The following is a 27,957-nucleotide window of genomic DNA, read 5'->3' on the forward strand; positions in this document are numbered from 1 at the left end:
CATAGCTGAGGAAAAATGATCAGATTTTATTATATATATTTATGAATAAAAATAGCACTGCAGTGCAGACTGCAGAATTCTGCTGAGACTTAAAAACTCTGATGTGACTCCATGAACCGGTCTAAGTTTCACAGAGCTGCAGGGGTGTCAAACTCAGTCACAGCAGGGGCCGGATTCTGAATTCAGGTCTAACCTGAGGGCCGAAAAGTGTCACATTTTTAACCAGAAAATGTCAACCTTGTTTCACCAGTAATAACATATATTTTAAAAAACCTAGCACTGATGAAAAACGATTTTGACATTTAAAAAGATAAAAAGGAAAGTTTAAAGGCTCACAATCTGAGAAAAGTAAATTTATTAGGTCAAAAAGGAAAAAAACATGTAATTGAAATTGAAAAATAATGTTTTTTAAAGGCAAATATATTAGAAAGAAGTCAAAATCATGAGATTAAAAGGTCAAAATATAAAATAAAATTTGTAATCATGAAATTACAAGTCAAAATATGATTCAAAATTTTAGATTGTGAGTCTAAAAGGTCAAACTATGGGGTTCTGAAGTCAAAGTAAGGAGGTAAAATACAAAATAACTGGTTAAAAAGGTCAAAAATAACTTGAAAATTAGAATTATGAATAGAAAAGCTCAAAATATTATATGAGAAGTCAAAATTATGAGTTGAAATGCTCAAAGTATGAAATAAAAAGTCAGAATCCTGAGTTTGAGTCCCAATTGAGAGATGCGAAATAAAACTCTTAAATTAAAAGACAATTTATTTTCCCACATTCCTGACTTCTTATCTAAATATTTTTACTCCTTTTTCAGATTTTAACAAGGATTTCTTAACTCATCAAGGATAAGTTCACATTTTTACACCTGAGGAAATCTGCAGACCTCAGACTGATGGGCCAGTTATAACAGAAATATGAGATCATCTTGGGGGCCGGTTCAACTGTTCCACGGCCCGGATTTGGCCCCCAGGCCTTAAGTTTGACACCCCTGCAGTATTGTGTAAAAGCTAAGTGTAAATGCTCCTGTGAACATGCTGGGACTTAAAACCCTTTGTGTGACGCATGTGTGTAAGAAAGAAGTGACCAGGACCAGCACAAGTTTTTACCGAACACATTGCTGTCTTTATTAGAGCCTTGTCTGGCAGTAATACTGAAAAAAAGTGAACTTAGAACAGATGGTGGTGGCAGCCCACGGCTTTTTTTTCCTGTTTTTCTTTATTTCTTTGATATTTTTCTTCATTTTTTTTGTGAGAGTACTGCGACTCTGGCTTTTCTGTGGCATGGATAACATCAATAAAAGAGACAGTAGGGAGAGAAAAAAGAAATATACAACTTATATTACACTGTGTTATGAACAAAATATAAATCTATAACTCTATGTTATATTTACATAATTATCTTTCTTGATTTTCAAGTTGAGATGGTAAGATATTTTTTAATTGTAATAATTCTCACTTTGTTTTGAGCTCCACTCATGACTTTGATTGTCTTATAATAATATTATCATCATTTTCATTGTCTTTATATGGGGACAGACCTTACCAGCAGGGATGATTGACGTCTTAATGCCCCACCCTGCTACCCTAAAACTGGTCTCAACCTCTCAGTCCCGCGTCTCCAGCATGGGGTTGAGCCATGGTATGATAACAGGGAGGACTATACAGCAAAATAAAGACCCAGAGGCTCTAATGTGGCATGTAGCAAACATCTACAGCGAGAATGATTGGGGATCACTGCGACAGCACACCTGAAGAGTAGTCATGGCTCCTGCAGCACTGCGTGGAGCTCAAACAAAGCAAAGGGTACGCCTGGCCGTCTCCCTCGCAGCAGAGCACCCTTGGCGGATCACTGTAAACACTGCTTTCCTATGGTTAAAAAAAACTAAATATATGTACAAGATTTGAAACTTAAGGAGGACAGCATAGGATTTGTTTGGTTGTCATGATAATCTCTTCATTTGAAAATGGTGTATGTGTTCGTGATTGTGCATGTGTGTGTGTGTGGATCCAGGCCAAAGATGCTCCACTGAGAGTCGGCGAGGCGGCCAAACAAGTAAACGGGGAAAAGACTCATTCACAGAAAAACAGTTTCCAAAGTGATTAAAAATAAAAAGGGGAGGAAATAAAAGAGGGGGACCTTCACATTATACATTATAATAACCATTACAAATAAAATTATAACAATAAAAAATCATGTTCTTCTTTTTCTCTGACAGCAGAGTCTGAGTGCTTTTAGAAATGGGATTGGACGTGAAAAGTCTTCAGCTTGGAGGAGGGTGGTGTCGAGTCTGTCGGTCCAGCTCGCTGTCCGTCCGGAGGATTAATACAAAACCAATGCATTGAAAAAAGAGGGAACATAAGAAGGCAAAACAAAGCAAGGTAAAATGACAACTTTAGTTTAGATCTAAATATCTACCAGCTAAATAGAATAATGTTTCATTGACTGTCATAGTTTCATATGGTCATAAAAACCCGATAAAGAGGAGAAAAATAAATTATACTGTACATAACTTACTAAACTTAGGAAACGCTGACCATCCTTATAATTATTGTTAATAATATTATTAGACTAGAGGCAGTTTGAAGAGAAATAATAAAATACAGTATTCAAATACAAACAGAAACACTGACTGGCTGACTTTATCTCAGCTGTGCCGGCTGGGACAGCAGGACCACGTCGGCTGAAGGAGCAGTAAAAAACAGGCAGAACAACAATGTGTGTGTGTTTGTGTGGTACGGTAAATAACAGCAGCCCAGCCCGCCTCTGTGGACGACGAGTCGAACACACACTCACACACACACGCTGAAAATGATTCGTACTGGGACGGAGCCAGAAGAAAACTGGTGGATTGTCTCACAACACAGTGCTTTCATTTTAGCTCCACAATGCCTCGGAGATTCCCCCTCTCAGAGCGGGACAGTCCTCGCTGTACCGCTCAGTCCTGGCTGGACTGTCCCGTTGGAGTCACAGAAACACAAAAAAAGGTCGGGGGAACTGCTGCGCGTTCAAAGAAAAGATATGTTCTCGTTAAAAATAAACATGTCTGATGTCTTTCAGGTGCTTTACAACAAAAGGGGAAAAAGGAATTGTCTCTTTTTCTATTATTATTCAAACTTGTAGCACAAAAACAACAAATCACATTCACAAGCCACTTATTGGCACCGTGTACCTGAGTGAGAATATTATAGAACCAAAGAACAAAAAAGCTGTTTATTTAAAAGTGTCTCTTGATAATAAACAGGTCCGCCATCTTAAAGTGTCATCTGTTAGCCTTAGACAGGTCCACTGTTCTGTCTTTTATTTAAAACGTCTCCTTTTTCTACAAACGGGTGGAAAAGGTTGCTGTTTAAGTGTGATGTTTATTTCTCCTCACTCCTGCAGTAGTACTTGAAAATTCCTCAGCGAGCCTCAGGGCTGCCGTAGTCGTCTCTTCCTCCCAGACTCTGGTTTCTGTAACAGTCAGTGTGATTGACAGGTCCTGTGCTTCAGTTGATTGATCAGATGCTGGTATCAGGACTCCAGTGGGAGGGCTCTGGCTCTGTTACGAGAGTCCATGTCAGTCAGAGGGGCGGGGGGAAGAGGGGGGTGTCAGGTTTGTGAGGTTCAAGGTGATTGGCAAAAGGGAAAGTTTTCTTCCTGATTGGTGGGTTTGGAATTGTGTGGGATTAACCAGCTGTGATTGGCTTAAAGGAAGCAGTCTCTCAGGCTCTCCTATTGGGTGATATGGTTGTCATTGTCGCTGGCGTAATCGGCCTCTTCGTCCTCGTAGTCGAAGTCGTCATACACGTCGCCGTTGCTGTCGTCCAGCCGTAGCTCCTCCTCTTTGATTCGTGGCTCGTCCTCCTTCAGGCCGGGCATGTGGGGGTTCTGGTGGTGGTTGGCGTTGGGCTCGGGGCTGCTCGACATGCTGGAGTGTTCTGAGGGCATCTGGGGGGACGGCATTCCTGCCATGGATAGGGCACCTGGGTAAACTACTCCTGCTGAGGACAAGGGTAACTGACCCTGCTGCCTGTAACACACAAACACAGGAACATGAGAGAGCGCTCTGGAGCTGCAGAAAACCAGCATTAATCTGAGGACAGGCTGAAATCTTCCTGTTTTCATCTGATGGAGAATCACTTTATTCTGAGGATTCACAGAAAAAGATCAAATGCTGAAAATAGCTGAAGTATGAAAACATGAGAAAGAATCTGCAGGAATAAAACAACAAGCAGAATTTTGTCCTGTCATGTCACAAAGTTCCTGCGGGGTTAAGTCTGGCTGTTCCTTCTACAGTGAGTCCTATCAGTCTTTAAAACTGGCTAAAAGATTCAACTATGCCTGCAACACCGCTCTGTCCAAGTGAAGGACGTTCACTTTTACGTTTTATCACCACAATCAAAGCTGGAAATCTGCAGAGGTTTGGAAAAATCTTTTCTTAAATATGCAGATAAAGAAATATAGTAATTATTAAAAAAATATGTCAAAAGATGGCATTTTAAAATTGTGATTAATCTCACGGTTTCTTTAGCTAATTGTGATAAATTGCATCCTTTTTCTCGCATTTTAAAGTTCCACTATTTTGTATCTAAAATTGCTGCTTTTACAGGTTGATCAAAGATGAAGACGTGAACTTAACCACGGAAAAAGGAACTTGTTACGGACTGAAAAGGAAATAAGGGAGCAGGAGAAAGGTAAATGTTTAGCAACACAAGGTTCAGAGGACTTTTTACTGAGGTCTGTGACTTCTTTACAGTAAAATGAGTGGTGGACTTATTTCACATCAGGGAGGAGCAGCAGGGGCTTCACAAAGTGTGTTAAAATGAGCAATAAAGCATGCAATTAACTACAAATAACACAATTACTGCACTAACTGTGGGACGTAGTTAATCGTTTTAAATGCAATTAATCTTGAGCGCACTAATCTTAACTTCGTTTCAGTCCTAGAACAAGAAAAAAAAAAAAAATCTGACTTTGATTATAATAGGAAGAATAATAATACTAATAATAATACTACTAGTATTACTTATAACAACAACGACGATATTAATAATAATAATATATAATAAAATAATAATAATAAATAATAGTATAGTAATAATAATAATAACAACAATAATAATATATAATAATAAAATAATTATAATAATACATAATAAAAAAATAATAAATAATAATAACATTAATAATAATATTTATAATATTATTATTAATGTTAATAATGATTTACAAAAAGTAGTCTGGGGCTAAATACTCTATCCTTACAAACACATTACTGATGGGGTTCTCACAACCTTTTATTTCACATGATCTGAGTCATGCCGTATAGATAAAAAAGAGTTTTGATTTTCTGACTAGTCTATGTCATCATGCTGCTGTTGCAGATACGCTGGCATGACGCTTAAGGCAGACGCTGATTTAATGTGAGGCTGGTAAGCGAGTGTATTCCCGCTATCAGCAGCACCTCGACCAGGTCCACATGAGGGATAATATAATATAAAAGCCCACGTGAATATAAAGTCCTTTAATGACATGGACGTGCCATATCTATGTTAAAACTCTAGTGAAAGTCAACACAGTGAGCTTTTATCTAATTCAGGGTCTCATTTATAAAACAGAGCATTTGTGCCTCCAAACCTTGGAAATGGGGTGTGCCAAAAATATTTCAGTTTTATAAAACTAAGTCCACACAATTCTCTCTTTGCACATGTAGATCTGCCCCCTGTTCTGCCCTTTACATTCAACTGTATATGGCCAATGCAAAGCTCCTTCTGAGTGAAAAAGCATATAAATGAGGCAGCAGATCAAAGATTATCAGGGGTGACTCAAAACGGCAACCTGAAGGAGGCTGAAGAAAGTAAACCCCTGACACCACAGTGCTGCTGCTGCACACACTCCTCTAAAAAAGTCCACTAATCATCATTACACACAAGTTTACAGAAGCTCTGATATGTTCACAGTTCCTACACTTATTTCTTCACATTCTGTCGGATCTCTAACCCTAACCCTAGAGGGCATTTTTACAGTGAGTTGGGTTGATCACGACTTATAAAGCAAAGTTTGATTGGTTAACAAAGGTGTTTATTTTTTGCTCTTTTTTTCTGGCGAGCTCAGCATGAACTTTGTCTGATTATGAGAATAAACTAAATTATAAAGGGAAGTTTGGTCAAACTTAAAATCACACTGCGATAAGGAGTTGACCACCTACGATCAGAGCAAATCAAGGTGAGACTCTGATACAGGATGCAGGGTTTTAAAAGATAAACATGAACACATTTTCATATTTGGAAGTAAAATAAATCTCTCTAGGCATGCTTTAAAAAATGAAACTGTCTACTTCTGATTATATGGACAGTGGAATAAATTCAGCAAATAATAAATTCATTTTTCTCCGTATGGGTCACAGATTGCCTGCAGAAGAGCACATTTTACCGCCCCTTTTTGTGTACGTAACGTTTATAAAAGAGACCCCTGACCATAACGGCCAACAGAAGCATAACTCTGAACGTTTTTAACAATGGTTGGTGACGTTAAAGTAGCACAACAGTGAGCTACAAGTGGGTTTGTAAACAGGGTGATCATATGTTCGGATTAACCCAGGACAGTCCCATTTTCAGGCTCTGAGTCCCATCAGTATGTCCCATTTCAGAACAACCCCCGTCCCTCCTGTCTGAAGCCGATGGAAACAGGGAAAAATCCAAACATTGCACCACTCCTGCAACACTTTCTCTGCTTTTATGTCTTATATGTCATTGTTGTATCACTTGTCAAAGCTCACGCCTGATTGGTCGGTACATGTGCCAATCAATCTCAGAGGGCCGACTGAATCTCTGCTACCTAATGTTAGGTAGACTAGCTGCCATTCTACAATGGGAGTCAGTTTGGAGCTCCAGGAGAGGAACAACTTCCTCGAGGTCCACACACATGATGTGTGATGATGAACATAGACTCCTGATGTCCACACATCATGAGTCTGTGTTCAGCATATTCCAACTACGACGCCATTTTAACCACACAAACATGGGTACAAGCTGAAAATAGCTGTGAAAACCCACTAAAGGGAGAAAACACCGGTGACATGGAATTGAAACGGGCTGATTAGGAGGGCATCTGCAAAGAACCTCAGCTTATACACAGAAGGGAAAAATTATACCTGATATTTTAAAATGAAGACATGCATTTTTATGTTTTAGTTGATGTTAACATGGCTTATTTGGGTTTTTGTAAAACAGCAACAACAATTATAATAGTAATAATAATACCACCACTACTGCTACTACTGCTAATAATAATAATAGCTGAATAATCAACGGATGACTTCATTTTAAACAAAAAAATAACAAACAAAATTGCTGAAAAGGATTAGGCAGAAGTGAAACTTACAAATCCCTACCCCGTTTTTTTAACCTTTTTCTATTTTCAATTGTTTACACATTTACAAATGTATAATTATAAATTTAAAAAAAGATGAAATGCCAGAAGAATGCTTTAGCAAACTCTCTGACACAACTTGTTTTATTGTTTAATGACATTTGTTATTACTTATTTTTATTTTTGGTTGATGTTGAAGTTGCCATTTCATCTGCTGAGGCACTCATACACATGGGTCTGCAATAAATTTAAGTATTTATTATTTATTTATTAGTTTAGAGGACTGAAAATATGGTGTCAGAGGGCTGAACTGGTGTGTGAGTTTGAATTGAGAAAGATGAATTTGTTTGATTTAAAATATAATTCTAGTACTGTAAAGGCACTACCTTATCAGCTCTAATTTCCTCTTTTTTGTTAAAAAATCTGCATCAAAAATAAAAATAAAATAGTACAATTTTTCCTGTATTGTCTGGTCATAACTCTTTTTAGGGATCTTTAAATTAGAGATATTTTTTCACGACCTTGTATTTATTTTTGATTAACAGCCTGGATTTATGAGAGAATGTGCAATCTTTATCAAAGACTACTGTCACACTTTGTCTTTGCTCTAAACTGATATCTATTATAAGATTCAATGCTTGCCCTTATGATAATATTTGAAGTTAAATTACAATGATACTGGTATTCTAAGACTATTTGAGAAAAAGTATCTGCTGTTAAGAAGGCTTCCCTCATCCTTTTTCTCACCCTACACTGAAGTATTGTCTCATTTCCTGTCTGCGGGACCTCATGATGGCCTTGTACTCGCCGATGCGCAGCTTCTTGCCGTCCACTAAACACGTGCGTTTAGGCCGGGGCTTGTATTTGTAGTCCGGGTATTTTTCCAAATGCTGTTTACTGAGGCGAGCCTGCTCCTCGTAGTACGGCTGCTTCTCCAAGTTGGTCATGGCTTTCCAGCGTGAGCCTGCAGACAAACCAAAAATAATCATTTTAGTCATTGGCACTGCAAAGACGGCTAAAATTAATCTAAAACAAGAGAAAAAGGAATAACAGAAGCTGATCATACAGAAGCATCCTGATTTAAACATTTTCATGTGCTGAGGATGTCAGCCATGTGTGACGAACTACTGTCCATGTGGCATGCATGACCCCGGATCACATGTGCATGCTGACACACATGTGACTGCTTCACGCTCACATATCAATGAAAGTTTCACAGAGGAAAAAAGCAAAAGTGGGCTTAATGAGGTGAGTGGTGAAGGCGACAGGTACTCATGTGGACTAATGAGGACTTGACTAAACCTGCCGTCATGTCTCTCTGCTCAGTTTCTGCTCCTAAATCAGGGCTATCAGTCTCGGTGAGTGTGCGTAATCCTCAGCATGTCCTCCCCTGTGTGTTTCATATCTGGTCTGAATTTGCACTCGACTACTGTATGTTTAATGGGTAAAAGCTGTCAGCACTTGGCTGTTCACTCTCTCTGTCTTTTCCTCTTTCTGGTCTGCGATCTGTTAGCAATCGAGAACGAGTAAGAGAGAGAGAGAGAGAGAGTGGGGGAGGCTTATTAAAACCAGATTTCCCTGTGTTATAAAACGCTTAGGAGCTCTTTAAAATGTCAGGGCCGATCCCGGCGGTCCGGGGGAAATGTCAGGCGGCCTCGCGCTGCTTGTTTAATGCATAATGAATTATATCATCATTTGTCGGAGCCGTGCTCTCCCCAGCCGTTCATTAACAGCTGCTTACACGATGCCACCGCTCGTAATGAAATCACTGTGTGTATCTGAAAAGGAAACCGCAGTACATCCTTGTGCAGTCGTGGTTTTAGTGAAGTGCGGGCCAAAGGATCCTGTCAATCAGACTTCTGTGTTTGTGTGTCTTTACCCAGGATCTTGCTGATGTTGGAGTTGTGCATGTCGGGGAAGGCCTGGAGAATCTTTCTCCTCTCGTCTTTGGCCCAAACCATGAAGGCATTCATTGGCCGTTTAATGTGGGGCTCATTGTTGCTGCGACCCCGCGCCTCCCGGAATATTCTGGAGTCTGACACGCTGGGGGAGCCTAGGAGGAAGAAGGGAGGAGCAACATGAGCAAAGCATGCCAGAAAATAAAGATGAGGAGTGGACAGTTTACCAAACTAAATTCAAATCCCACTTAAATTTGGCTTTAAAAGACTGTAGGATCCCAGAATAGGCCTATTCTATTAGAGCTAAATAAACAGAACAGAAGCTTTAAATCAAAATAAAGAGCTGCAGTAGTGAAAACTTTTATGGGATTTTCTTGCAGCAGTTATAATAAATATAGATGTTTATCTTTATATCAGCATGTTATTGATGTGTACATCCATGTGGTAATCCATGTTTTCTGCTGAATTGGAAGCTGGTTAAAGGAATCAACATGCAAAAAGGAAATAAATCCTATTTTTCAATCCCTTCCTTATAACAATAGTAAAAAAGAAAAAAAAATCCCACTCTGACATAACAGCCCTGGTGTGTGCGTGTCTGCGTCCTACCGTCGGAGTCTCCGCTCATGGTGAAGTCCAGCATGGCGTGGCTGAACTTGTCCTCCGCCTGCTGCTTCAGCTGTTGACTCAGACTCTCCAAGGCAGCCTTGTCCTAAACAATACAAACAGTTCACAGCGGGTCAGAGTCAGCGGCTGTGAATGTATGAAAGCAGACAATCATCTAGTTCCTCTAATGGATTTGACAGAGATTTTTCTCCTCTCTCAAAGTTTTTATTTGTCAGATAATTAATTTCGCAGTTAAGGCACAGCTCTTTGTTTTTGTCTCGCAAAGATAGTGAATTAGTTTTCTGTTGGCCTTGAGCCAAACTGTACAATAAAACTTGTTCTGAAGATGTGGAGAAAGTCAGATAAATCATCAAATATATATTTTTACATCCAAACACAGGAGGGGGAATCAGGAGCCATTTCAGCCCACAGTTTGTGTTTTTCAGTTTGTTTTGCTGTAAATTTATGTGAATGCTAATGTCAACATCAAATTGTTAGAGTGCAGAATGCCTGCATGCTTGAACACACATCTGTTTGCATGTGGAAGAATGCTGATTACATTCAGTCCTATTTGGATGTTTACTGTATATCGTAAGTGTGTGCGTGAGCCAGCCAGCGTGTGCAGTCACTCCTGGCAGCCACCTGCAAGAGTGGAGTGCAGCGGCTTGCCTCTCTCTTGCTGAGGCCCCCGAGGGTCGACGCATTAGAGAGAGAGAGAGAACGAGAGAGTGCGGCGCGGACGAGAGCGAGGCCACGCCGCACGGCCCCCTGGGTATTTATTACAACCAATAAAAGGCTGATTTACTGAGCATTTACATGCTTAATGCAAGCAGCCGGCACACTCTGCGCTGGAACCTGACTGTCGACAAACGCACACTCTTGTGCGTCCGCGCACACACCGCCGAGAATCGGTGCCAGCGTTTTACAGTTTAATTATACGATTAGGAGCGGCCCACAAAACACTGTCGTCTTCTAAAACAACCTTCCAAAAAGTGTCCCTCTCCATTTACATGTGACCCTGGTGAGCTGCTGGGCTGGATGGAGGGAGGGCAGAATGATAATGAAAGCATTTTCTGTTTTTAGTCAGGCAGAGTTTAATTGTTAGTGATAAATTTTCCTCTGATTGGAAAAAAAATGTAGATAGAAAGGCGAGAATGCAAGGCAGAGGCGATGAAATATTTTCTCACCATATACAAAGCATTTAATTTTCAATGCATTATGTTCTGATAAATGAAATATCTGCATGTGGGTTGGAATGAATCAATCATTTTGTATGTAAATCACAAAAACTGAGGGGAATTCACCTCATTTCACTCAGCCTTGTTCAAGGCAAACAGAGGAAAAATGTGTTTCCATTTAAGCTTCAGTGTGCGGTAAGAAAAGGCTTTTTGCTGTGAGTGAGACAGAGACGGAGATGAACAGGGAGACAGAGTGGATGACAGGCTAGTCTGACATTAAGCCCCGGTACAGTACATGAGGAAAGTGGATTGAATGGCTGACACTGGAGCCAAGACACAAAGTAGTGACAAAACTAATCCTCTGAGTGTGTCAGAGATGACACTGTTGTATTTGCACGCAGAGAGCCTGCCCGCTTCACATTCATGCAGCTCAAAGCCAAAGGGCCGCGGAGCAGGAGTCAGCGTGAGCGCCTGGCTTTGGAAGCTCAGAAAGAGTCTCATTTAAACAGAAAGATATTGAAAATAGAAACAAATCCTCAGTTTAACAGGAGAAAAAGCTCAAAAATTCAATTTTGACCATTATAACCAGTGTGACGGCACAAAAGAAACCTTGCTATGCTTATACATGACTTACACATTTTAAAAAAGCACAAACATTATATAATAAAACATGTCAAGAATTGTTTTTTCCCTGCTTTGGAGTTAAAGAGCTTAATAGCTCCATTTAATGCAATGAATGCGTGGAACAAGCTGTGTAAATGCTGCTCAAATAAGAATCATCATGTTCCTTCACTTCCCACAAGAATATATCAATTTCCCCTGGTGTGAATCTAATTGGCTATTAGACTGAAGCTTTTATTCTGTACAGTATGTTGCTATGCACAATGTGCACAAAAACTGGATTGAATCCGCAGATGAGTGTGGGCTTGACTGTTTGAAACACATCAGATGAGCGAGTAGAAAAAAGGAAGAAAGAGACGGAGCTGTTGAATGTCAGCGGTGCAGATGCTTTGAGCACACTGCTCCTGTGTGCGCGCGTGCACGCGTGTGCACCAGCTGACTCCCAATGTGTTTAACAAATAACCACAATTTAGCCACGCTGCCGAGGAGCCGGCGCCGTCACTTCACATTACCGTCTCCTCGACGCTCCGCTCTGCCACACGTACGCACACACACACACACACACACACACACGCTCGTAGCCCTGCAGTGAGCCTTACAGACACACTCATTACTTTAGAGACGCCTCTGGTTTTACCTTATCTGGCCCTGTTTAGCTGCAACGCATTTCTGTGCGCACATTGTACACTGATTTACCTCCTACATGGTGCAGTACGGATGGCAGACAAAATTCAGCACTGAAACACTACGGCTGGTTTTGACTTTAGATATTTTTATTCCTCTTTTAATTTACAAATTTGAACAATTTGAAATCATTTACTTTATTTATTTATTTTTAGTTTAATACCTGGAAATTAATGAGAATCTCTTATGATTTGCATTTTAACTAGAAAAAGAGTCAATAAAAAGCATTTAAAAGTGATTTAGATCAAACAATCAATAAAAAGATTTCAAGTAAAAATATGACTTATAAAAATTAGGATAGTTGGACCTGTATCAATAACATACAGACACTTTTTTAAAGATAATTCAGGTTGGCAACTGAGCTTTTTCTGTCATTTTTAATATAAAATCAACACTTTCAAATGTCTTATTTTTTAATTTAGAGAATTTTAATTCACTCTGCTTTTTTCCTCTGTTACTGGGCAGTTGTTAAAGTTGTCTAATGTTAATTTTACACCGTTGTAAGTGCTGTGGTCCACATGTGGTGTAGAGTGGTTTACCTTGTCTGAGCGTCCATTGTTTAAGCTGAGGTTGCTGACAGCGGCGACTTTAGCGTCCAGGACCTGCTGCTCTCTCTTTAGCTGCTCCTTCATCTGCCGGGCCTCGGCGAAGGCCTTGGTGACGGCCTCGTGGTCGTTCAGGTAGGCTGTGGAGGACAGCGACGACAACAAGTCTGCTGAGACACGGGGACAGAAAGAGGACAGAGACACGGGGAGAATAAAGGCAATTAATTTCATCTTTTTTTACAGTGAACAAAAATGTGGATTTTTCTTTAAATATGAAGACACTGCTGAGAGTGAATATTGGGATGAACAGAGTTTGTGTTTGGAGTTTTTGATCCAGAATAAATCTCCTCCTGAACCATGAGGTAAAGACATTAATAAACAGTGGATGGGGGAGTTTGCCAGGGCATTTGTGTGTTTATATCTCCTTTCCTCTCAGCTAAACACAATCACACACTGACCACTTGACTGTCAGGCTGAATGAGTGAGTCAGAGCGTGCCTGAAGCTAGAGCCGACCCCCCCCACACACACACACACCTGCCCTCAGCTGTGAACACACACACCTGGACCTCTGCCTCTGCCTTCTAGTCTTCTCAGAGCATTACAGTTCTACTTCAGAGAGCGGGTCAGATGACTCTTATCATGGCTTACAAGTTCTGCTAATTTCCCCCCATTGAGAACATCTGTCTTGCCACCTACCACAGATCACATCTCCCCGCTCCTCCTCGCCGCCTATTATTTGTATTATTTCCGCAGCTTAGCTGCCGATGAGGCATCGGCAGCATCTGCTCTGACTGTGTGAGTGTTTGAGAGAGAGAGAGGGCTCGTGTGTGCTGCTATCGCCTCACTCTATCAGTCGGGTTAGCTCTCAACAAAGAGCCGTGGCTGGCTTATGGGGCCTTTATCAGCGCTAATCCGCACTGCTAATGCCATCTCAGGCCAGATTACCAGCTTCAGATTGGTAATGACAGAGCTGTGAACTCTTTCAAAAGTCATAACCGGAAAATCTGGATGGGAGCGAGGCCAAAAAAGCGGGCAGAGGGGCAGCAGGGTTGATGCTGACAGAGGACAGAAAAGGGAGAACAGAATCGGGTGGCAGTCAATTTTAATCTGGAGTCAGAAGTGAGGGAGGGGCACAGGGTGATATTCTTGCACTCATGAATGTGTATGTGAGTCTTGCTTAAACTGACAGCAAAGCCAACTGTCCAGACAGCGAATGTGACCCAGATAGAAGGGAGCAAGGAGGGCCCTCCTCTGTTTTTCTCTCACTCCTAACATAAAAGTTTGGATTCTCTCTGATCGCCAAATCTCTACAGACAGGCGCAGTCCATCCTGACCACAGAAACAGGGCAGGCGGGGAGGTCGGGGCAGTGTTTTATGAAGGGACGGAGACAAATGTGTGAGCGCAGTTAAAGTTACAGGCGCTGACAGGCCTTCAGTTTAGTTAGAGATGGGGAGACAGATTGATGGATTGATGGACAGATGAAGACAGAGAAAGAGAGTGTGCCTTTGGGCCGGCAGATGTCAGAAAAGGAAACAAGGTGCTGTATGGAAATGAACACAAGAACATCATGTAAGGTGCCACTATTGAAAATAAACTAATAATCTTTTAACCTGCAGATTTGATCCAGACAGTAAAAAAGACTGAGTATGCATAATCACTGCAACAGCAGCAGCAGTACTAAGCAGATATGAGCCTTTATCCCAGAAGCTCTTAAAGAGTTCTGACATTTTTCTTCTTCTGTGACATACACTTTTATATAATAGGGTAAATGAAGATAGACTCTTTTCTTTTTAAGTTTTAGTTTTGGGCTTTATGTGCCTTCACTGACAGAGGAGGACAGTAGATAAAGGGTAAAGGGCCACAGGCCGGACTCACACCCGGCCGCCAGCGCACATGGGGCGCCCCAAACCACCTGCACCCCAGACGGGCTAGACTGTCAGATAGGGCTGAGGGCGTTGGGAAAATAGTCTTATTGCGATTTTTTCCCCCAATATATTGGGGGAATATATATTTTATTTTCCAACAAACACAAGCAATAATTATTCCACATTATAACCAACATAATATTAGAGTAAACGAGGGCTGAACAAATCTGAAAAAATAATTTATTGTGCTGATTTTGGCTCGTATTGCAAATCACACATGAATTCTTGTATTGAAAGAAGTGAGCATTTTTATGTCATTCTCATATTCAATAAGAAAAATGTACAAAAATGAAGAAAGTAGGGGTTATTTAGACACTTAAAAAAATGTCACTTGCATAATTGCATGGTATGTAATGCACGACATCTCTGCTGCAAAAATATGTTGTAAACTGGTATTTTGGCAGTAATTTTCAGTTAAAGAATTATTGCACTGGGGGGCGCAGATGGCCTAGTGGTTTAAGGGCCTAGGTTTGAATCTGACCTGTGGAAACTTTCCCCATTCTCTCATCCCTGTTTCCGACTCTATCCACTGTCCTCTTCTATCACATAAAGCCCCAAAAAAATCTAAAAAGAAAAAATAAATAAAAAAATAAATATTGCACCTTCAGCGATTTGAAAACTGCAGCTGGTGATAGTGCGATTTAATCTAATTTGCGATAAATTGCCCAGCCCTAGCATTAGAGTAGTATCAGTGTGTGTGCATATTTTAGGTATTCAGAAGCAGATGATGTATGAAAATGTTTAACTGCAATAAGCACACACCCACTCAGCAGGAAAGCAGGAAGCAGGTGAGTACGACAGTCGTATTCGCAGCATTAGTGTAAATGTGCATTTTAATGGCCGAGCATGTTTTTTCCAAGTCCTACTTTTTACATTTTTAATTAGAATTTTTAGCATCACCTTCATCTTTCACCTGTTTTCTTAAGTTATATCTAAAATCTCACACTTCTTCTAATCCCCACCTTTTTAATTTCCACTGCATCCAACACAGGCACGTCTGTTTGTTTCTTGGGTCTGATTTATAAAACCTAAGCCCATATTCATACTCTACACCACCCACACACAGAAATAATCACTCCCACATCAAAACGACCTCCTCTAGACTCTTTTCCAATTTGTCTGCGCCCTCTCTCCCCTCTGAACTTGTAACAGGAATCCTTGTGCGACGATGAACAGCAATAACAAATGTGACCGGCTAAACCCAGTGGCAACAGATGGGACCAGGAACTACAACATAAACTGGATCTGCAACACAAAACACCCCTCTCCCCACACACAAATAATTCAGCAGGGATCACACACAAACTTTAAACACTGTAATCCATTTTTCTGAACAAAAAACATCTGGGACTGCAAATCCACTAATCTGATATTAAATCCGCCGATTTGTTGAAAAACAGTGAGATTAGCCAAGAAGTCAGGAAAAAAATGACTAACTGTCTATTGCAGTGGAGGAGGAGGTGGGATTGTGAGCTTTTGTGTGTGCTTGTGTGTGTGTGCTGCCATTGTGTCATTAATGCCGGGTGTTTGCGCTGTCCTGGCTCATGTAAGAGGCTTGTCTAATCTCATTGGTGATACCTCCTGTCTGTCATGCGCTCTTCTCTTTATTATTCCCCCGCTTCATCGCTTGGAAAAAAAAAAAACCCTGCTAATCCCCATCTCTCTCTCCTTCCCCTCTCTCCTATGTCTCTTTCAGTCACTAATAAACACATAACAATGAAGCCGCCCCGAGGCAAATAGCAGCACGGAGGAAAAACACAAACACACTAATTATAGCCTGTTACATATGTGTAATATTTGAACTATCAGTGTGGCGTGAAAAATGGATTAGGAGTACAAAATGGTGATTCATTTATGTCATATTTTATGTATGTATACATATGGCCGGCTATGATTATGGTGCTAGCATTAGGAACAACTGAAACACTACCAGGAAAATGCTATTCATAACCAACACCACTACTATTTCCTTGAAGACATTTATTTAATTATAGGACAATTGGAAAGTCCTTTCTTTAAGAGTTTTAAGTGCTCTGGCACTTCTGTAGTGGATCTGACAGTTCTCTGCTCTCTTTTGCTTTTCACTTTAGAATAATACAGTTCTAATACATTAATGTTTTTACATTTTCAGGATCGGGGTAATATTTGTTCATTTGGGAGTTTCCCTTCAATTGTGTTTGTTTGAAAAACTCTGCTGTGTTAAACAAATTTATTAGGAAAGCCTGTAACAACACTCAGAGTCATTTAGTTGAAGAGAAGGAAGGAGAATAAGGCATAAGATTAAATAAACTTAGACGTTTTCCTTCTCATTCAGGCTCATGCAAACTGAGATGCTTAAGTGTTCGCAGATAGAAGTTTACAGGGCTGCACAGTTTTGGCCAAAATAATAGTCACAATTATTCTGATGATTTTCTAATTGCTCATCTTTAATTTTGAAACCCTTACGCCCTGTCACTAACCCTCTCCCAGGGCTGGGCTGAGACAAACATTCTGCTCTAACGTTCAGTCAAATACGAAACAGCAGCAGTCTCCAAATGCTCCACTGATGGGCCACACAATGTTTGTACTGAAACATACATTACAGAGTGAAGGGATTTTATCAAGTGATACTCAATATTTCAGCGTAATATGACCGCTTTGGAGAGTAATTTAGCTAATGATGGCTAAACAGAGAGATTTTCTATTTGTCGTTAAAATCTTTTAAATGTCTTTTGTGCTGTCTTACACTGAGTATACTTTACCTCGGTTTGGGGAATGCTCATATTCTGAACTTTTAACTTTTGAACCATAAGTTGTAGACACTAACTTGTTATTTCCTATGAAAGCTCCCTGTTGTGCCTTTCTGATCATGTCCTCCATGCATTCGTAGCTCTTACAGAACATTTTCTGGCGAGCCTGGAACTTGGCTGACTTTCTGGGGTCTCTGAGGTCGGCGTTGTCGTATACAACAAGAAGTGATGAGTTTATAAAAATGTTAATAACTTTTGAAACATAATTCATAGACGCTTTTTTTTCTCCTCTGAAATCTGATCTTCATGTTGTTCGTTTTCTACCCTCAATGTCTCCGTTGACCTAAAGGACGCCGTGAGCCCTGAACTTCAGGAACTTTTCGGGGTTTTAAAGTTTAAATCCACGTCATTAGATCAGATAATGAGCGTCTTTTTTAATAAATTTTCAATCCATCTTTGATCATTTACTTTGGTTTTCTGCCATAGGCATCACCATATTGTTTACCTGCAAGGCATTGTGGGAGAGCCTGTTGACCAATGGCAAGCTGTTGTGTCTCTACTGTTTTGAGGAATGGAACAAATGAATCTAATCATGGACTTGTTTTGTATATATGTAGATATTTTGAGAACCTTTAGTCACAGAATGTTAATTTTTTCACTGTTTTATCCCTAAGAGATGGAGAACAAGTCTGTACAAAGAAAAGTTTTATAGTAGTAATAAAAGTTAATAGTGACTATTGTTTACTGTGTTATCAATAAAAATCTTTGAATTCTAAATTCTGATTAGTTTTGTTCTTTGTCTTTAGAGTCCTATAGCTTTTTCTTTTTAATTCCAGTGACATTACTGTAGTAGATATATTCTTAAAGCCCAGGTTGTCCTGAATAAAAGGATGTTTAGAGCGTGACTGTGCACCACAGGGTTGATGCTTTACAAGCTTTTAAAGACAAAAAGTCCAGACAAGACACGATGGTGAAAAAACAGCTGAGCTCTAAGGGTTAACTACGGCAAAAGAAATGAAAAAAAAAGTAAAAAGTTTGATCACCCTGGGATCGCATGTTACAGTGGATTCATGAGTGCAGCCATTAAAATGTTAGCAAACAAAGCAGTGAAGACCTTAATAAAGGAGAGGCTGATTTATGGAGACGAGAGGAGTTGAGCAGATTAAATTTCCATGTAAATAAACAATATAATATAATATTCACAAAACCTGGTTTATAACCAGACCAGATTTAAGCAGCATACTGTATTTAACAAATGTGATTAAAATTAAATTCAATGCAGCTCTAGAGGTCACCATCATTTTTCCTGCTGTTCACCTGTTTTAGTGCTTTTGTTAGATTGTTTTAAAGTTTTAATTTACTGATAATTAACCTATAAAATCATTATTTTTGCAAACAGCACAGTCCCTTCCATCACAGCATGAGCACTGTTACGTTAACTCAGTCACTACGTTTGACAGAAAAACAAAATAACTCCTTTCTGTCTCAAAAAACTTTGTCTCCTTGTCACGTTTGGTAAAATCTCTGCATTAACAAACTTGGAAACTATCAGCTCATGCCCAGGTACTGCTGCGGTGTCTGCAATTGAAACATAAATCCACTTACCAATGGAGCTGACTCTGGCCGGAGGTCCGCCGATGCTGGAGGGGGCGACGCTGTGCTTCATGGAGCCGGCGGGGCCTAACTTGGTGGCGCCAGCAGCAGCAGCAGGGACCTGTGGGGAAGTTGGGGGGGAGTTGGGTGACTTGCTCTCGGATGCCTTAGGCTTGGCCGACAGGTTCAGTGGCTGTGCACCCTCACTGTCCTGCAAAAACCAAAACAGCAAAGTTTCGCCTGCTGTGACCACCGTAAAAATTTGGAAGCAGGAGGAAGGGTGGGGACCCCTCCCCCTTTCTCACTTGCAATTTAGGCTTTAACATTTACTCCTTAAACGAAAGCCCATGCATAGAATTCTATGGCAAGCCTGGTGGGACAGATGATGAGGTGCATGCCACTGCCTGTTACCAAACAGCTTTTCATAATGAAACGATTAATAGCACAACAAAATAAACACAAAATAAATAGATTTTGGTGGGGTCCACTGACACTCACATGCAAAGGGACTTCCCATCACAGTGCAGCTGCAGACATTCATGCACATGCATGTGCACACTCCACATGCAGGCTCCAGTAAACATGCACAATAATGCTGCCTTGAACATGCTTCCAACAAGGCCAGCGGTAAGAAACCTTAGCAGAGCCAACACCTCAAAATCCTTCTCATAACTACAGCATCTGTATGATTCACAAAGAAGGACATCTCTGTGAGACTTCACTGCTTAAAGAATCTAAAGATGCAGTAACATCTCAAAGCATCAAAAAGCAAAGAGAACAGAGGGCTGTCTGCCACTTCAATGTGCACTTGCTCCATTAGAAACAAGGGACCTTCACGGCTGTGAACAGCAGCGTGTGGAGGGAGCACACACAACCGATCAATAAGTTCTGAAGTAGACTGCTCTACTTGTTGACTCCAGCAGCTCTCTTATATGACAGTGTAGTAATGTCAAACTACAACTGGTATTTATACATCCATCATTCATTTTAGCCATCCGTCCAAATCAAAGACACAGGGATTAACCTCAGCACCGGCATGTGGACCACAGCAAGACGCCGGGGCTGTTATCACATTAACTGTCATGGCAACACCACCCCTGCCGATGACCTAATCCAATCGGGGGGGAGTCTCAGAGGGTCACATGACAGGAAGAAAGGAATTAGATCGCAGAGGGGCCAGATGCACACCAACAACTCCCTGTAATTAAAACTTCCCAATTAAAAGGTAGACACAGCAAAGAGCAGCCAATCCTGCTGCAGGACTTTACAGGTATGTTCTATTGTAGCTAAACCTAAACCATCCAACACAGAGGCATTATTTGTCTTTATTATCTGGTCATTAGTCTAATTGCTGCTTAGGCAGAGTAGAATACAGCATACAGACGAATCCAAAAAGGAGAACAAGTACTTTGTGTGTGTGTGTGGCATATCCACTCATTAAGGCCGACTTTCCCTGATTCCCACTCCTTGAGTCGTTCTAAGCCTTATGAGCCCCTCACAACTCAATTAAGCCTTTCCAATTAAGCCCCTACATGTGTATGTGCGTGTGTGCCATCACTACTTTGTGTGTGTGTGTGTGTGTGTGTGTGGATGTGATGAGGCCTAACCGGATTGTCCTTCATTAGGGGGGTCTTTCTAAATAGAAGGAGGACCCCCAAAGATGCCTTCATTGAGACAATGGGCCGGAGAAGAAGAGCAGAGAAAGGAGGAAAGAAAAACTGAGCTGGATCTTCTCAATCCTGACCCATATTATGGTGGGCTTTGGCTGGGAATGCGTTTGAATATTTATTACCAATAGATAATGCCTCAGCCTCTTGTACAGTGGATGGGGGAGTCTCCCCTCCGCGCCAAGCCAAATCCTATGGTGGGAAGGTGGCCAACCTGCATTATGCCAGTGTGGAGGAATTAGTTTAGACAGTCGAGCTGAGAGGCTTGGACCCACTTGTGTGTGTGCGTGTGTGTGTGTGTGTGTTTGTGTATTTGTCACTATGAGACATTGTTCAACAAGCTTTAAATCTCATGACAGTGTGTGTGTTTGTGCGTGTGTGTTAGGCCTCTAAAGCCTCTGTTAAGGCTTGGGATCTGGAATTAATACAATTGCTTTTGTGTCTCTCTTGGCTGATGAAAACAGTCTCCAGCTTTGAGGCCGAAAACATGCAGAGTGACAATGAGAGCCAGAGGGACAGAGAGGAAGCAGGAGGGTGGTCTGTTCACTCTTGTGAAAGCGACATCAGCGTTCCACATCTCATCACTGGACCAGTCTGCATGCTCCTATTGTTTATTCCAGGCACCGTCCACATGTAGACCTTAACACCAGCCTCTCTCCTTTCATCTTTCCCGATTCCTCCCGTCTTCGTGATTCCTCCTTTGCTCCCAGCTAGAAGCGACTGTTTGGATATTAATTATATTGTCATATCTAATTCGCTCAGACAGCAGACAACACCGAAGAGGCAGACTTGACAACATTACTTATAGTGTGTGGCACTGATTCAAACACTCACTCCTCAAGTGTGTGAATGCACTTGGAACGTTCTACACATTTGTATTTGGGGAAAACAGTCATGCCGATATAACTTTACCTTTCAGAGCTACTTTCTTTTTTTTACTCAGGGGTGTCAAAGTAAGGCTCCGGAGCCAAATACGGCCTGTGGTACAGTTATACCCGGCCCACTAGATCATATCATATTTTTATTTTAACAAACTCACCAGTATTAGGTCTGCAGATTTCCTCCAAACATCCTTGTTTAGTCATAAAAATTCTAACAAGTAAAGAGTAAAAATAATAAGTTACAAAGTAAGGGACGTGAGAAAAGAAATTTATTTGTGTTTCTTATAAATTCAAATTGTTTATGTCAAATTTTGACCTTTAAGGTTAATAATTTAAAATTTTAAGTAATATTTTGACATTTTTAAATCATTATTTTGAACTCTATCTTGTGTTTTGACCTCTTCAACTCCTAACTTTGACTTTTATCTTATATTTTGACCAGTTAAGTACACAATTTAAAAATTCAATTCATATTTTGACCTATAAAATTCATAATCATGAATTTTATCTCATATTTTGACCTTACAAACTCCTGATTTTGAATTTTAACGTATATTTTGACCTTTAAAACTGATGACTTTGAATTTTTTCTCTTGTTTTGACTTTAGAAACTTCTGATATTGAATCTTATCTCATATTTTGACCTTTTAAACTCGTGATTTTGAATTTTATCTAATTTTTAGACCTTTAAAACTCCTAATTTTGAATTTTATTTCATATTTTGACCGTTAAAACCCCTGATTTTGAATTTAATCTCTTATTTTAACCTTTAAATCATTGTTATGACTTTCTAATGTATATATTTGCCTTTTAAAGACATTACTTGAACATTTAATTTAGTGTTTTCATCTTTTAAACATGAAAGTTTGACTTTTTATCTCAGATTTTGAGCCTTTAAACGTATCATTTTGACTTTTTTTTTAAATCTCAGAATCATTTATCTTAATTTTTCCTTTCCATCCCATAATTCATCACTGTTGAAAATAATATTGACAGTTTACAGTTAAATCCTGACGCTGTTGGGCTCTCAGGTTGGACCTAAATTCAGAATCCAGCCCCTGCTGTGGCTGACTTTGACACCCTGCCCTGATTAGAGAAAGCTGTTCTGATGTGTAAGCTTTGACACACCTGTCTTACTTTTATTATAATACCAGGAAATCAGTGCTACATGTTGACTTCTGATTGATGCACTGTTACTTTTGCCTCAGCGTGTGTTGCATGTCAGCAGGCTAGGCTGCATATGGTGGATAATCTGAATTGCACCATTGTATAGGTGTGTATGCATGCCTGCCTGCATCTTAAGGTCCACTCTTGCATATAAGAAAGCCACATGCATGCTGCAGTGATTTGTGCATGTGTGTGTGTGTGTGTGTGATGGGGCAGCACTGTCTCCATTTGGCATGGTGTTTTCTCCAACACCTGTGTGTTGTGTGCATTTGTGCAAGTGTGTGTGTGCCCGTGTCTCACCCGAGGGTAAAGCACTTAAGCGCTATGTGCCTGAGTCCAAACAGCTGTGAGCAGAGGCAGACAGCATGGCTCTAAATGACTAGAGACTTGAGAGGGAGCCCACAGAGGGAGCACACCTTTGAAATATACATGTCACTCACCCAAAGAGAGAGAGAAGAGAGAGTTAGAAGAGAGTGAGAGCCGTGCAGTGGTCAGTCTGATTTAAATAAGCCTAGAAAGAAAAAAACACGGGGGGTTGATAGATATCAGCTGACAGAAAAGAAATAAAGAGAAAAGGAGCAACAAATACCTATAAAACACCACAGGGCGCAAATCTTAAGTTCGTCTATGCTCACAAACTGTGACAAACATCAATATGGTGGTGCGATCAACAGGCCAGTTTGGCTCCACTGGGCATGTTGGATGCCATGAGGGTCCACTCCCAAGTCCACCACTCCTGCTGGACTGTTGAGGCCATTACGGCCTTCCACTTTCCCTCCACCGCGGGTCATGGCACTTCAGCCCAACTCCATATATATGGTAATATGAAGGGTGTGCCAGTGGGGTGTGATAGTGAAGTGTGTGTTTGTGATGGAGACGTGGGGAGGGGCGGACAGCCCGGGTGGGAGAGTGTGGACTTCATCTAGTCACCTAGAACTTGTTAGAAAACCAAAACTAGTCGACTAGGGGACATTTGCTGATGACTTTATCAGGAATTTCACATTTAAATGTTAAAAATGGTTTAAGATCCATGACTCAGAGGGAATGTTTTACTGTTAGAAATCTGCTAGGAGAGAATCACAGAGCCACAATAAGAGCCTCTGAATCTTTAATTTGACTTGAGCAGGCAAAACGTACTTTCAATTATGTGTCACTGATGACAAGAAGAAAGAAGGAGGAGGTGAAAAGAGACGAGGAGAGAGGAAAGAGAAGAAAGAAAGTTTAGAAAGTTCTGAAAGTAGTTTATGTGCTAAAATGTGGCGTTAGCAGGAAACGAGACTGTCAAACTCTGTGTGACTTTAATAGTGTTGTCCTACTCAAGTCTGATCCTGTGTCTTAGGGTGCGTGTGCGTGTTGACTGACTGGTACACTTGTGGGGGGTCGCTGGCAGACAAAATGATGGCAGGGGGTCATGGGGGCTGTGTGTGCGTGTGTATTGAGGGGAGTAGGTCGGGGTCCCAACGCCTGACCAGATATTCATAGAATTCCACTTGGATGGACACGAGGTGTCCTCTCGCCTCTATTGTGCAGCCAGCCGAGAAAACGGCACAAACACCAAAACATCCTAAAATCCACAGTGACCACACGGCGACTGGAGCTCGGGGATAAGTCTTGTGAAGTTGGGCTCTCTGTAGAGGCAGGTGAGAGTTTGAACCAAGGTGTGTGGATGCTCAGGACACGTGCTTGATTAAAAAAACGAATGACTGCATGTGAAGGAGCCTTCAAACAAGCTTGGACACACATTTCAGCTCATGCACTGCAGGCGTTCACTCTCTCAGTCTGTGTTATAGAACAAGAAAGGCCAAAGTGTAGACAGAAAGAAAACTGGAGCTCAAATAGACAGTTTTTCTGACAAATTAAGGAATTAGCAAGTGAAACTACAATATCTGAACTTGGATTTTACTAGACCATTAAATGAGTTGCAACTGTAGATATTTACTCATTAACTTGCAGAAATAAATGATCAAAAGGAGCTCCAGGAAAGCCATTTAATAATCTGCCTCCATGGTTATCATTTATCAGATTTACTATATATTTAATAATTGCCACCCAGACTGTGTGTGGACTGAATCCGTCATCTAAAGGCCTTTCTAGTGTTAAACACACATACGAGCAAACACACCAGCAGAGGCCTCTCCTTTCCCTTACCTTGGTCTTGTTTGGTGGAGGGGAGCTGCGGCCCTTGTCGCTCTGAGAGTGTGTGTTGGTGGGTGGGGAGTGTGTGCCCAGGTTGGCTTGAGGAGGAAGACTACCTCCGTGCTGCTTCGCCCCTGGGGAAACCTGCATGGCCGCCAGCTGAGCTGCATACAACTGCTGCAAGGTCAGAGAGACAGGTAGAGAGAAGACGGAGACGGACAAGTGTCGAGTTGGGACGGGATAGGGGAGGGGGGCCAGCGGGAAAAGAAAAGAGAGGGGAGGAGGGAGAAAGGAGAAGAAAAGGGCGACATGAATAAATGAATACTCGAGAGCACACAAACAAAAAAGAAGACGCCGGCTAAAAAGCTCTGGAAGAAGAGGCCATTAGTGGCCCGGCCTCTGTTTGTGTGACAGAGAGGGATAGAGAGGGACATCTTCACTGTCAACCCCCTCCCTCACCCCATGGGAGAAGCGCTAACAGCCTCTCTGACAGGCCCAGAGATGGCCATGTCCCCTCCAGGTGCATCGTGGGAGAAAGGGAAAACATTCTGGCTATCGAGGTCAGGCCACGGAGCCGGGCTCCCTCTCAAGGTGAAAAAAAGTGATGATGGAGAAGGCAAAAGGGTGAGGACGGTGAGAGAGGGAGGGAATATTTTGGAGCCAGATGGGACATGCCAGAGCGTCTTTAGCCCTTGTGATGTTTTCTGACTATAAGACGTGAAAAGCAGCGTCTTAAATAAAAAGAGATTGTTTTAATGACTGCACCAGGAAATAGACAAAAACAGGGCTTCACTCTTTGTATTGAATTAATTTCTAATTAAATAAAAGCATTATGTCTTGAGCTGCTATGGTGTGAACATACTTGGGAATATTTATGCAATACCATTGTATCACACAAAACAGTCTCTGGCCTGCATTTCCACAGTAGCAGACACAGCATAATATTCTCAACTTGGAAGGAGCTTCAATATTCATAAGCACTTCTTTTCCCAATCTTCCTCCTCAGAATTGTCCTGCAAAGCTCAATTACTTTCATGTGGGCTAATACAAATCTCTAAGACGCAGTTTTTGTTCCCTCACAATTGATATTCTGTCGTCTGAAGAGCAACAGAACGCTTCTTTAGTGAGAAGTAACTGATGTGTTGTTATTTTTTGAATACTTTTGTTATTATTTATTTCTGGTGGAAGATTTTTCTGGAAGAGGACCATCCTTTTTTTTTTTTTTTGAGTTTAACTTCCGTCCTTCTGTTGGTGCTTGGCTGCTGGCCACCGGCGTCAAACAAAGGCTGGTTTATGCAAATGGACAAGGAAAAGATGCTGTCACTGCTATCTCTCTCTCTGCTCCCTGCCTGCCTGTTTGTACCTCTCTCTATCGTCTCTGACAGCCATATTAGCTGCTGCTTCCCTCTGCTATCTGAAATAAAGACATCTATCTCTTTTTGTACAAACAAGAAAAACGATAGATTCAGGCACAAAGAAGTACTATTAGGAAGAAAATCAGATTTGAATTTGAAATAATCTCCGCCTGACTGTCACTCAAACGTGGAAACAACAATATTCAGTCCAAGGCTGCAGCTTTTCTCTTTCTTTGAATGGCTTTTAATGGAGTTCTCAAACTTTCCCTTTCATTCTAAATCAGATACGTTTAATTCTTAAAAGATCAACAGTATTTGTGACAATAAATCAAAACAGTCAGATGAATAAAACCATCTCTTGAAGAAACGATGTGATGTTTTAGGAAATATTACTTCCTGTAAGTGTGGGATGAGAGGGGCACGTGTCAGGGACTGTTCAGGTTTTATTTAGAAATTAATACCTTACAGCGGTTTTACTCTACCCCGCTCAACCGAAGAGCCAAATTGTTGAAAAACACCTTCGCAAAAGCCACGATCTAAGTGGTGAAAAGTGGCAAAAATGGTTTGAAGTAGCAATAAAAACATGTTAAAGGTGGCAGAAATAGTCCAAAGGGGCAAAAACATGGCAAAAAATGAGAGAAAAGTGACAACAATGCGCAAAAAGCAGTCAAGAGTGGCAAAAAATAGGAAGCAAGTGGTATTTAATGGCAAAAGGTAGCTTAAGGAAAAAAATGGCAAAAAAAATAGGAAAAAGAGGGGTTTTTTTTAAATGGCAAAGATAGTTTAATTGGGTGAAAAGTGGCAAAAAAAAATGTGAAAATGGCCAAAAATGGGATAAATGTGTGAAAAATTGCATAAATGGTACAATTAAGTTTGACAATTAAAGTCTTCTGTAGAAGTCTGGGAAACAAACTGATCAATCTGATTAATTTCTGAGGTCAAAGTCCCCTTTTTATAGATTTTCTGGAGGAATAATATTTCAGATTTAGACATACAGCTTTCTAGTACCTGAGAGCTTTACTGAAAGAAATCTTGAAAAATGAGTATCTGATAGTAATGGCCTTCATTTAGGAAATAAAAGCATGCCAGAGTGTCAGCATCTGCTATAACACACACAGTAAAGTAAGTTATACTAAAATGACTGTAATCCAGAATCTTTTTCATGCATTTTTCTGAAAACAGAAGCTTTACTTGGGGCAAGCATTGTTTCTCAGATTGCCACCTGATTGTCTCATGGACCCAGCTCTGTCTTCCCCTTCAGGCCGTGGGTTCATCTCAACTGTGATGAAATTAACGATATCTCTCTTTAGCTATCAGGATAAATAGCTTTCTAAAGCCAAACTAAAGTTAGTGTTGTTAAGCAGATGCACCATTTCTCCTGCTAATCATGTGTTTTTCTTGTCCGAAGCTAAACTCATTCTAGTCTAACATCTATGATACACAACCAAAGCCCCTTCAACGGCCGGTGGCTCCCAGCCCTCTCATTTCTATTTTTGGTGTTCCTGAGGATTTGGCTACAGGGAGAGGAATGGTGCTTTTGCTTCTCTCATGGCCTGCAGACATATTTCACTTCACTGGAAGGACCAGAAGCCTCTGTCTCCTTATTCTTGGCTGAGA

The 27,957-nt window shown here is 40.8% G+C and overlaps 1 protein-coding gene across 13 annotated transcripts in view; it reads right to left on the reverse strand.

Moving 5' to 3' along the window:
• Positions 1-1,120: 1,120 nt before the first annotated feature.
• sox5 (SRY-box transcription factor 5) overlaps positions 1,121-27,957 on the reverse strand; it is a 384,599-nt gene continuing 357,762 nt past the window's right edge. For 8 of the 13 annotated variants that reach the window (XM_041780726.1, XM_041780725.1, XM_041780733.1 and 5 more), the window contains 7 exons: positions 24,998-25,162; positions 19,147-19,345; positions 12,880-13,055; positions 9,861-9,963; positions 9,236-9,409; positions 8,104-8,320; positions 1,121-4,015 (listed from right to left, as the gene is read on the reverse strand). In XM_041780726.1, the coding sequence (XP_041636660.1) occupies positions 3,718-4,015; positions 8,104-8,320; positions 9,236-9,409; positions 9,861-9,963; positions 12,880-13,055; positions 19,147-19,345; positions 24,998-25,162 (1,332 nt within the window). In that variant the 3' untranslated portion in view covers positions 1,121-3,717. The remainder of the gene's footprint in view (positions 4,016-8,103; positions 8,321-9,235; positions 9,410-9,860; positions 9,964-12,879; positions 13,056-19,146; positions 19,346-24,997; positions 25,163-27,957) is intronic. The other 5 variants (XM_041780731.1, XM_041780721.1, XM_041780730.1 and 2 more) reach the window with 4 other exon arrangements.

The sequence above is a fragment of the Cheilinus undulatus genome, linkage group 23, assembly GCF_018320785.1.
Source record: "Cheilinus undulatus linkage group 23, ASM1832078v1, whole genome shotgun sequence".
Classification (NCBI taxonomy): domain Eukaryota; kingdom Metazoa; phylum Chordata; class Actinopteri; order Labriformes; family Labridae; genus Cheilinus; species Cheilinus undulatus.